General features: G+C 61.3%; 1 protein-coding gene across 1 annotated transcript in view; it reads right to left on the reverse strand.

Annotated features, from left to right (window-relative positions):
- Positions 1-1364, reverse strand: part of PRKAG2 (protein kinase AMP-activated non-catalytic subunit gamma 2) — a 178945-nt gene extending 177581 nt beyond the window's left edge. The window contains 1 exon segment of the mRNA XM_028525536.2: positions 754-1364. Coding sequence (XP_028381337.2) covers positions 754-855 — 102 coding nt within the window. The 5' untranslated portion in view covers positions 856-1364.
- Between the last annotated feature and the right edge of the window lie 10674 nt (positions 1365-12038).

A 12038-nucleotide genomic window follows, 5' to 3' on the forward strand; every position in this document is an offset into this window, starting at 1 on the left:
CCTTCCCTCCACCTTGACAAAGTGACGCCGCAGACCAATCGATGCACCAAAGTCCGCGCTGCGCTGCCCGCGTGGCCGGGGCTGAAGTTCCCCACAACCCCGGCCGCGATAGGGATCCCCGAGCCCCCACGTGTTCGAAATGGCGCTGCGGGGGCGGGGCGAGGGCTGGCAAAGGGACGGGCCTCTGGGGAGCCCCCCCCCCCCCACGCCCCAGGTCCAGACGCGGCCTGAGGGAGGCTGGGGAGGAAGGGGGTCCCTCTGAGCGAGCAGCCACCCCGCCGCCCTCGCCCCCGCCCCCGCTGTCCCCACCCACCACCCCTCCCCTGCGTCCCAGCGGCCGCGCGCAGCTCCACCTCCCCGGAGCGCCGTCCACACCGTCCTTTTCCAACAAAACAACACTACGCACCGCCCCCCGCACCCGCACCGGGCGGGACTACGCCCAGCCCGCCACCCGCGGGCCCGGCCCGGGAGCGCGCCGCGTGCCCTCCACCCCTTCCCCCCACTTCCACCCCCCCCTCCCCCGCTCTCGCCGCAGACGGCCGCCGAGCCCCAGCCGCACGCGGGTGGGGAGGGAGACGGAGCCCGGGCTCGGCGGCCCAGCTCGGCCCCGCGTCCCCACCCTTCCCGCGAGCGGCCCGAAGTGACAGGAGGGGCGCGCACGGCGCGCGCGGGGCGGCCCGCGTTAACCGCTTCGGCGCCGGGGCTGCGGCCGCCGGAGGGCGGGGACCCGGGGACCGCGGCGCGGGGACTCACCGGAATGTGCACTCGCAGCGACCGCCTCTTCTGGCTGGGGTTTTTCTTGCCCGGGCTGGAAACGTCCTTCTTCTTCTTGGTGTCCATGGCCGCGCTTCCCATAACTTTAACCAGAAGTTGATTCCGGGCGGCTCGTTCCCGGAATACGGTCCTGCTTCCTCGCCCGGCCCCTGCCCTCCGCCCGGGGCGGCGAGCTCGTCACCACGGTCCTTCCCCCGGAGACGCCGCGTGGGGACCTGAGCGGGGAGGGAGGGTGGAGCAGGTACCTCGGGCCGCCGCCCGCCCCGCGGGAGGGATGGCGGTCGGCGTGAGCGCCGAGCTCGTTTCTCCTTCCTCCTACCGGCTCATCAGATGCCAAATCAAAGCCACAGGCTGTCCCGGTGCTGGTCTCTCTCCTGGTTACGCGTGGCAGAGGTCTCCGGCTGGGTGGCAAAGTTTTCTTCCTTTTGCAAAGCGAAGCAACATTTTCCACCCACTCGGCTCCTCCCACAGATCCCCAGAGGTAACGTGGAAGGCAGGTGCAATGGAACGCGGGGATCTGGAACACGAGCCCCCTCGGCTCGTGCCCAAGTGGAGACTCCGGCGAGAGTGGGGCAGTTGGCGTGTGGATGTGACCCTCGGCCGCAGAATAAAGCCGCCCGGAGCCTGGAACCGGGGCCGTCCTCCGGGCGCGAAGGAGGGAGGAGGGGAAGGAGGAGGCGCAAACGCGGGCTCGGCGCGTGGGGCTCGGGCTCGGCTGCGAGCACAAGTTGCAGCGCGGCTGGCGCGACCCCGCGGGCAGAGGGGGCCGGGCGCCGTGTGCCCCACACCCGCGCCGCGGTCCGGAGGTCGGCGAGGGGCCCGCGCGGACGCAGCGGGGAGCGCGGGACGGTGGGAGGCGGCGTGCACCCAACAGGAAGTGGGCGCCGCGCGGCTCTGCGTGGTCCCCGCGCCCCGTGGCGTGCCCGGCGGGCGGGGGCTCCCTCCCCTGCGGCCACGGTGACGCGGGGCTGGCTCGCGGCTGCTTTCTGACCCGCGTCGCGCGGTCCCCGGCCTCTCTGTTTGGGCCCGAGCCCCTGAAACACGCCCATGCGGCCGTCCTCCGCCGACCCGGCCGCGGCGGGAGCGCAGGCGTGCGGTGGGATGCGCGTGGGTCCGCACGTGCTGCGCGGGGCAGCGCGGCCGGCGGGCGGAACGCGCGCGGGGTGCGGCGGGGGTCGCCGAGACTGCGGCTTGGCACGCCTGGATCCACCCCGCCCCGCCCTCGCGGTCGGGCTGGCCCGGAGTTGCGCAGTGGATCCGCGGTGAGTGTCCGGGTGCCCTCCCGCAGCACGGCGCCCCGAGAAACGCGGAGTTGTCTCGGACTGCGGCAGGAGATGGGCGAGGAGAGGCCTCCACGTGCCGCCGCGATCTTAGAGCGCCGCCGCCTCGCCATTCTGCCAACCTTGCCGAGGGCCCGGGGGGTTCTGGGTGGCGGGGTGCCCCCCCCCGCCCCAGGAGGGCGCGACCTTGGCCCTGGCTGGAGGCCGGGTGAGCGCTGGATCAGGTGCTGAGGCCCGGGGCCCCCGCGAAGTCACTGGAGCGCCCTGAATGCTGACGTCACCCCTGCTGCACCCCGTAATCAGTAACGCGGAGAGGCCACCCAGCGAAAACGCGACACAGGTCGCTTCAGGGAGACCGGAGGGGCCGGCGAGAAGACGGTTGGGAGAGTGTTCTCAGAGGGGGAGGGTTCGCCTGCTTCAGGGACCCCCTTCGGTGGCGCCTCCCACCCAGCCAGAAGCGCCCCCATTTCGGTGGTCATCTATCCCCCTTCCCTTTCCAGCCCAGGTCCCCGCGTCTGGTGCGGGTGCGTCCCCGGTCCGCGGGAGCGGGGTTCGGGCGGGTTGTCCGACTTCTCCTCGGCGCCTGCTCCCCGGACCAGAACGCGGCCGGAGCGGGCAACCGCCGCCCGGTGCTGGAGCAGTGCCCGTTGGCAGGTCCCCTGTTGCCTGCTCTGCAGGGGGCCGAGTCTGGGTTCGAAAACCAGGCGGCGAGCCTGGCCCCAGAGCTGTGGAATTTCTTGCTTTGACCTTTTTGTGAGTGGCTGCGTGGGGGAGACAGAGACCGCGTGGTTCCACAGATGCAGGAATCCCTGGGTAGCAGTGGGAAGGGGCTGGCCGCTGGCGCGTGGCACGGGCCCACCCTCCCTCTCTCCAGGTCACTCCCCCCCCCACTGCCACTTAGGGTCCCTCTCTGCAGCTCACGAGTTTCAGTCACCAGCGTGTGCAAGTCACTCCACTGGATGAGAATTGCGTTTGGAAGGAAGGAGGGAGAGAGAGCAACGGTGCAGGCTGGCGGGGCGGGGTTCAGGAAGAGCCGCTGTCACCATGAGGGTCCCCTGCGGGGGGAGGGGGATGGAGAGGGAGCCGCTAAGTGATTTCCCCCACTCAGCGCTTTGCCTGGGGCCTGTGGGTCCCTGTCGCTGGGCCATGCCTGGTGATTGTTACAGCATGTACTTTTGTCAGCTGACTTGTGCAAATATGCCCAATCATTCATTAATAAAATTAATTTGTTCTCTGAGTTTGTCAGGGCACAGATTTCAGGGCCTGGGAATCCTGAATCAAAACATTTTACCTAACTGCCTGCATTTGAAGAGCGTTGTTTTTTGTTTGTTTGTTTTGTTTTTTTGCAGGGGAGTGGAGGTGTTCCACATGTTAATATTTCTGAAATACGGGTGTTTCTTACAGATAGCGCCAGAAGAAGCTGACCAGGCAATTTTTTCTTTCTGAAAGAGTTGAACACATTCGTTGTTTATCTACCGACCAGCAGGGTCTTGTCAGGGAGGGATGCAGTGGTGGCCTGGCTTTGGGGTTCCCTCAGAACCCCAGCTTGGCCTCCATCTTGCGGCCTACACAGTTTCCTCAGCCCAGAGCTGAGTGTAGAGTGCCCCGGCCTGCAACTTCTCAAGAACAACGCCAGGACACCGACCCTGAACGGAACAGCCACCTTTTCCATAGAGACAGCATCACTGGGTTTGCCTTCTGCCCAGGGTCCACTGTTTCTCATCCCTCCGTGGTTGCCGATCCTGTTTTTATGGGGAAAAAAATCTCATTTGGGGGGTTATAGAGTAGAGTTTATATGTAAAATTTTTTGCCAAGAATGAAGCAGAGGCTGTTCGTGGTCCCTAAATAGCAAAGTGACCCCTCCTCTTCCCAGTGCCCTGGCAGCTAGGACGGCGGGAAACAGTTCATCCCGGCCGAGGAGACGGGGGTGGCCTGTGTCACTGCTTCTGGGCCGCGCAGCAAAGACTCGGTCCGTCTCCTCTATTGCCCTTTCCACCGCTGCCATGAACTTGGAGGTCAGTGTGCCCAGTGGCATAGGACGTGTGTTGGGTCCAGGGGTGTCCAACTCATTCTCACCAGAGGCCCCATAAGCTTCGTGGTTGCCTTCCAAGGGCCGAGTGTAATTTAGGACTGTGTACATGTAACTACTCCTCAACAGTTAAGCAAGAGCTCGGCGCTTCTGCCGGGTAGAAACAAGGTGCCGGGCCGGATGAAACAAGGTGGAGGGCCAGGTTCGGGCCGCGGGCCTTGTGTGGGCCACCTGCGGGCTAAGCCACTAAGGTTTTGATAATGATGTGTTACAGCGTGACCTTGCCTAGGGGACACATTGCCCTGGAAGCGGGTTTATCTCGCTGACTGGGCCTTCGAGCACTGGACGCCCGGGGCGAACCCCTCCCTGGGCGGCCCCGCAGCGGCTCTGCCCCACGTGACGGAAGGTGACGAAGAGAGGTTGACCCGGACGGTGGGCCGCCAGCCTGCCGGGGGACCGGGAAATCGGGGGGACAAGGGGGCCTGCAGGAGATCTCCACGGTCCATTTAAAAACACGGGGTGTGTGTTCTGTCCTGATTGCATGTGGCACATATTTGTTCACTTTATTGCTTGAGTACTCCCTTCTATATCGAACTTTACAAAAATTCAGGGACTGAAAATGAAAAACTCCCAAGCAAAGAGAAGACCGCTGTTTGCTTCAGCAGGGACGGGTTAGGGCGGAGCTTTTGGGGGACAGGTGTGTCCACTTGGGGTGTCGTCTGCCCAGGCTGATGACGGTGAGGTGCCAGGCGTCCTACGAGTTCATATTCGCGGTCCTGCCAAATTTCTGTGAACATCCCCTAAGAGGACTACCATTTGACAGAGCGGGAAACTGAGGCCTAGCTGTTGAAGATTGTTGCAATCCACTTACCATATTTTTCAGACCATAAGACACACTAGGTTTTAGAGGAGGAAAATAGGGGAAAATTTTTGAAGCAAAAATGTGGCAAAATATTTAATAACACAAATAATATAATATTTCACCGACATAAATGTAAACAGAACTCAACAGCAGCATCAACAGTCATTATTCCTTCCTCATTGTGGGGGGGTGTCTTATAGTCCAAAAAATACGGTAACTTCTGTCTGTAGATCTTGGTTCACTGTACCCCCCTGGAAAGATATTTTGAAGTGTGCTTCCCCAACCCTCTGTTGTAAAAGATTTGCCCACAGCTAACAATACTACTTAGGAAGCTCCTTCAGGGTGACCTTGGACAGACTATCCTGCATCCTCGCTGCCTTGGTTGGTCCCTGCCCGGGACACAGAGCTGGCGGACAGCCGTGGTCCACGCAGCGGGAGGGGGGGGGGGGGGGGACCAGCGCCTGTGATCCGTGCGAACAGCCGCTCCTGGCCAAGTGCGGCAACAGAGCCAGGACTGAGGGCTCTCCACGCTTGGGTAACTCGCTGGCCCCGGAGCAAAGGGAGTGCCACGCATCGCGAGAACCAGGGCTCAGAGTCACATTGCCGTTTTCATTTTCCGCCAAGTTGGGCACAGATTGCGCAACCTCATGCGGCTCTGGCTCCCTGCTGTGCCCGGAGTCAGGGATATCGCTCCAGACGGAGACCCGGAGGCCGGCGGCGCTCAGGACCCGCTGGGAGGGCTGCTTGGGACAGCCCAGCTCCTGGTGGCGCTTTCCCGGCCCCTTTGGATGTCCCAGGGGCCGTGCCGGCCACCTCCTGCCCCTGCGTTTCAGACTGCGCTCCGCCCATCACGCCTGTCAGCCACGTGGCGGCCCCGATGGCGGGACCCGAGAAGTGCTCTGGGTTAAGGAAGAGGGGACTCTGTGGTGACCAGCTCCTGCGGGGCGGGCCTGCGGTGGACATCACTTCTCCAGAGGACAGCCTGGTGTCTCGGGCAGCTCTGCGCCCAACACACACTCAGCGGTTCCACAGAAGGGCAGGCTCAGCACGCAGGACAGGCGGGGCCCCAGGGCGCACGCTCTGCAGCGGGCCGGCGTCTGTTCACCGCGTCAGAGGGGAGGCAGCCCCAGCACACGCTCCACCAAGGGGACTTAGTGGTCAGGGAAACAGCTGGTTGGGAGTGAATCCTTGGGTTCAGGATTGACGGTCTGCCCTCACCCCCTCACCCCCACCATGTGACCTTTGTCCTAGGGGTCTGGCATTACCTCCCCGGGCTGCGAAGGCTCCAGGCTCCCCGGGCTGCAGACTGGGTCCTCCACTCGGTTCTGAACCTCGACCACACTAATGCGCACACAGGCTCACCCCGGGAAATGTGGAATGCCGCCATTGCCCGTGACTCAGGACTCGTTTCTGACCTCCCGCTCCCCCACCTGTTTGGGAGATGATTAAATAAATAAAGAATGCCAGTTCATTGTAATAATTTCCTGAACAAATAAAATCACCCTGGTAATGACACCGGCCCCCAAACTTACACAGAGCAGCACCCATCGGGACGTAACCTGCGGTGGGGGGCGGGGAGGTGTGCAAGGCTCCGGTCACCGGCACTGTGTTACCATCCGTCCCTGTGCCTTCGGCTCTCGTGTCCGGACCTGGCCTCCGGAATGCCGGTTACGGCTTTTCAGCAGGACTCCAAGAAGAAGAAGAAGAAGAAAAAAAACAAAACAAAATTAGGATCCTCCGGTTTCGGCAGCGCCTGGAGAGCAGAGCGCCAGGCGGCGCACCGGATCTCAGGTGCAGACTTACCCGTCGATGGGCCCACTCCCCGAGAAGCCGTGTCCCTCCCAGAGGGGCCGGCGCACCCAGAGTTCAGGGCGTGCCAGACCTGCCGGCCTCTACCCCGCCCCTTCTCTGTGCCCGGGCCCTTTGTGCTGTGACCACTGAACGCCACGCGGTGTGCAGGCAGCCCATGAGGTGTTCGGTGCCGGGGCTCCGGACGTGCAGGGAGGCTCTCCGGGCCACGGCGGCTTTCGACAGCCCTCCTCAATGCCATGTGGGTCAAGAGGTGTTTTGTGACATGTTCCTAAATACAACGCCCGAGAGTTGCACGACTTCTCGGGGGAGAGAGGCCTTCCAAGTAAAGCTCCACCCACGGGCTTCCACGGAAACCGTTTTAGGTCCTCGGGGCACTCGGTCCCGACACGCCACGCGCCGAAGGCCTTCCGGCCCTGCTGTTTCCTGGCCCCCCTCCCTGCGGCCGTTCCCCTGCGGGCGAAGAAATGAAGCCTCGCCGCACAGCTCGCTGGTCTCGGGGCAGCCTGACAGCGCGTCTCCCTGTCCTGGCGAGTCCCTCCGCCACACCAGGGATTCCCGGCGTCTTGTGGCGATGAGCGTGGGGGCAGCGCCGCACGTTGCCACTTTGTAACTTCCCAACGTCTGCCAGGCGGTCGGGTGAAAGCAGGGTCTCACTGCACTCTCACTGTGCGCTTTTTCTCGTTCCGACCGAGAACGAACACCCCTGTGTGCGTTTGTATCCCCTGTACAGTTGCCTTTCTGTGGGCCGGCGACTTCTGCGGCGGGGTGGCGGGTCTCTCTCTAATCTACTGACGGGGGCTCTTTGTATAGAAAACTGGCCCCTCCTCAGCGCTGAGGGCTGCAAGTATGTCTCCCTTCTGTTTGTCTTTTGACTTAAAAAAAAAATGTATCTTGGCCCTGGCTGGTGTGGCTCAGTGGATTGAGCGCCGGCCTGTGAACCAAAGGGTCGCTGGTTCGGTTCCCAGTCAGGGCACAGGCCTGGGTTATGGGCCAGGTCCCCAGTAGGGGGCGTGTGAGCGGCAACCACACATTGACATTTCTCTCCCTCTCTTTCTCCTTCCCTTCCCCTCCTTCTAAAAGTAAACAAATAAAATAATATAAATAAAAACGTATCTGGTCTTCATGCAGGATTGTTCACTTTTTATATAGTTTGTTTCATTGATTTATTTGTTGTCACCCCGGGTTCTTCTGTCCTATTCAGGCAAGTGTGGTGGGAGGTGCGTGGGCCCCACTACCCCCGGGGGGGCGTGTTTCTGAGGCAGGTGGGGGTGAGCACTGGGGAGGATGCGGCTGTGCCCGGGGGCTGCTCAGTCAGCTGCTATCTCCCCTTCCCGTCGGCCCCCGGAGCAGCGCACACCTGGTGGCCCGGCCGGTCCTATTCGCCTCCCAGAGTTCTTGGAGGAAACAGCAGAAAGTCTCCAGCGGGCGGGGCCTGCCCCCTGTGGCCCTCTGGAGCCCGCCCGCCTGCCCGCAGAGGGGACAGCCTCCCCAGGGCAGAGAGAGTTTCCTAGAAGCACCGTCCGTCCTCAGTTCCCGGGGTGACAAGGCCCCGGCATGGAGGACCCAGCCTGCCTCCCAGAGTGGCCCTGGAGCCTTTGCTTCGGACCGACCAGACCCGGGAGCCGTCTGGGCCCCTCCCGGGCTCCGCCCAGGCCGCTGGGGGAGGCCGAGAGCACGTGCAAAGTCTGACACCCCCACCCCCGCTCCCGCCACTCGGACCCACGCTCCCTCTGGGCCTTCTCCGGGAAGTGTTCTGGGAGCCAGACACAAAACAGCGGCACCCTTGGCTCCGTCTTCCCCGCCAGGAGGATCGTGGGCGCCGTGCCCGCCTGTCGCCCGGCAGAAGGTGCGTGGCTGTGGAGGCTGGCCTTGGAGGACAGCCCGTCCTCCGGGACTGCCAGGCAGGACGGCGGGGCTGTTTCCCACGGAGCTGGCACTCCGCCGGCTCCCAGCTGTGTGGGCGGGAGCAGCCTGAGTCCGGCCCCTCCCAGTGTGTGGGAGGGGCGGGGTGGGGGAGAAGGGTGCCAACACCCACCCCCTTTCCATGTTATGTATAGCATATGTGCTCCCGTCCTTGGCTCAAGAGAGATTATGGCGTCTGAGATGCAAATGTGGATCTAGGGTCGTTGGTTTCGTAAGTCTCTCTAGAGTGGCTGTTAGATTACCGCATGGCAGGGGGAGCAGTTGGTGGCCTGCAAGCAGATGGGATGCCGCTTCAAAGCCAGGTGGAAGGGGGGGTCTTTATTAAGGCAGAAGAGGAATCTCGTGGGGTTTTAGAGGGTGTGGGGGTGGGCTTTGGCCTGGGGACCCTGGAGGGAGAAGGGGACAGAGGGTTCTTTGGGGGAAGGGGTCCGAGAAGGAGGACATGAGACCCCAGCACAGAAAACTGGCGCCGTCTCGAACCGGTGCAGCCACAGCTGTGTCGGAACCCCAACAGAGAGGACTCCAGTGTGTCAGGCCGGGGGCTGGGTGTGGCCGGCCAAGGTGGAGCCTTGATCATTTGAAACATTAAAAAACAAAAACATATGTTAAGATCCCCAAAGAGAAACTCCTGTTTGGTTTTAAAAACCAGGAACAGGCCCCGGCCCGGTAGCTCAGTTGGTTAAGAGCATCATCCCCATATGTCAGGGTTCCGGGTTCAATCCCCAGTCAGGGTACATATGAGAATCAACCAGTGAATGCATAAATGAGTCGAACAACAAATCGGGGGGTCTGTGTGTGTCTCCCCTCCTCTCTCTCTCTCAAACCAATCAATAAAAAATGAAACCAAGAACCATCATCTTTCTCCTGAACTCCTGGTTTGTCTGCTCCCTGTGGGCACTGGATGCGTCCCTCATGTCTCACTCACGCGTGGCCAGAACACAGCGTCACACCTGTAACCCACACATGCTCTGCTTTATCTTCCTCCTTGGGGAACGTGCCTCCCCACTGGGAAGGGCTGCCCCTCTGAGTCAGTGCCCTGGTCCTCCTGGGACCAGTGACTGAAAGCAGCCAAACCGGCGTCCCCTGACTGCCGGTGGCCAACACAGGAGGACCGTTCGGTGGGAGTGGAGCCAGGCAGGTGGCGTGGCTTCTCCCAGGAACGCCCCAGAGAAAGGCAGAGGAAGGAGGGGCGAAACACACCAATCTCCTCCTTCTTTGGCCCCCTGGCCCTGCTCTCCTGCTTCTGTTGGTCAGGCCCGTGCTCGAGGGGGCCTGGGAAACACTGTCCCTACACTTAGGGCAGCTCAGGGCGGCGAGGACAGGTCCCGGAGCATATGGTGGCCACGGAAATGGTGGCCACGGAGCACACCCTTAACCCCGGCTGGAACAGTCCTGGGTTCCCTGGAACAATCTGAATTCAAAGACACTGCCCAGTTGTCCCCACAAACTACTGGAATTTCCCGGAAGCTAAGGTCTCGCCCCCCCCCCCGGCCGGGCACCCGCCCGCTCCCCTCCCTCAAGGGGACTGGCTGCAGGGTCTTTGTCTGAACCGACTCCCAGTCAAAAATACCCGGGAGCTCAAAGCACCCACCGCACAGCAGTGACCGAATGTCATTTCCTGAACATGATAAAAAATACCCAGCCGAGTCATTCACTGAAACAAGAGGGTTGATCTCATTACGTTCAGACCGCACCAGGAATTACAAATACTGAAGAGGAGACGGAACGTGGCTTGATGCCCATAATCGCTTACCTAAAAAAAACAAATTAAAACTGACTGAAAAACACTTAAAACTAGTCAAGCCATTCCATAAAGTGGCTGGGAACTAAATACTAAGAGAACTTAATGTTTTTCTTATGTCATAACAACAGCCAGCTGGAAAGTGCAAGGGAAGACGCGTGTGACTTACAGACTCAATGTGCGGCTCGTCCGTCGAGAACACGACAGAACCCCATGGGGGCCTGGACGAAAACCGGAACGCGTGGAGGATGCATGTTGGGGGAGGGACCTTTCACGCAGTAGAACCACCGTTCCTTCCCCAAGTACTGTGTGAAGTGAGCAGGATCAAATCCCGTATCACCCACGCCATCCCCACCCCCAACACAGGGTCTTTAAAAATGGGACCGTCAGTACCGTGTGATGCCCCGCATACCGGGACTCCAGTGAGCACACCGAACTAGCGAGTGGAACAGAGACAGACCCGTAGACGGACAGCAGCTGACAGCCCTTGGGGGGAGGGGGGAGGGGTGCAGGGTGGAGCAAGAGGATAAACAGAGAAAGAACTCCTAGGCGAGGACAACAGTGTGGTGATGGGGGTGGGGGGAGTGGGCGTGGTCAGCAGGGTGGGTGGAGGTGGAAGAGGGTGGAGGGGGATAAATAGTAACAGAAAAATAAAAATTAAAAAACCCTGCAATGTGTACTTCTTAAGTCCCTCCAGAAGAAGAAGAATAGGAGTAAAAGTCATGAATGGTGTGTGTGTGGGGATGTGCAATGAGAGGAGGCTTTCTTTAGCAGATTCTACCTCGTACACAGTGTAATGATTTCAGAAGGCGTAGCAGGGGCGGGACCAGAGGAAACATGCAGGACAGGGGACCCCAAATGACCACGTGATGGCGATGGCTGTGACCTTTTCGTGGTGGACGGCTGGACTGATACAAGGACGTGGTCGAGAGGCTCCCACTGGCGGGTACCGTCGTCCTGCGTCCACAGGGCGGCGCTGCTTCCCCACTTCCCTCCAGGGGGGGCTAGGGGCTCCGGACGCAAGGAAAGAACAGGACCCGGCCGGCCCCCAGGAAAGGCAATAGGCATCCCGCTGGGAGCTCTCGCTCTCCTGGACCATTAAAATCACTCCGCACCGAGGACCCCTGGACAGGCCTCGCCAGCTCTGCGTGAGCAGCGTCACCGCCGCCTAGAGAGTCTGCAATCGGATAAGCCTGCGCGGGCGAGGGAAGAACCTGTGTTTGAGGACCCAGAACTCCCAGGGTAGGGGGACAGGAGGAGGAGAGGGCGGTGGGGGAGCCGGGCTGTGCCCCCTGGGCTCACCTGTCTCCCCAGATTCCAAAGACGGGCTCGCCCAGGTGTTCTCAGGCCAAACACTACAGCAGGTCGTCCCATGAGCCTGCAAAAAGGCAACATTGTCAGCAACAATTTGACCCCCGCGCTCCCCAGACTTGCCTCTAAGTTTCAGACCTGCTCCAGGGTCGCCTGCTACTGAGGCTTTGAGTGAGGAGCTGCTGGCAGTGTCCGGCCTTTTGGCGTCTCTGCGCCACGCGATAAATACACGCTAATGAAAACTGATGAGCAAAAAAAAGGTCTTAAGTAAAGTTATGATTTTCTGTTGGGCCCCATTCGTGGCCC

Source organism: Phyllostomus discolor, chromosome 10, assembly GCF_004126475.2.
Source record: "Phyllostomus discolor isolate MPI-MPIP mPhyDis1 chromosome 10, mPhyDis1.pri.v3, whole genome shotgun sequence".
Lineage (NCBI taxonomy): Eukaryota > Metazoa > Chordata > Mammalia > Chiroptera > Phyllostomidae > Phyllostomus > Phyllostomus discolor.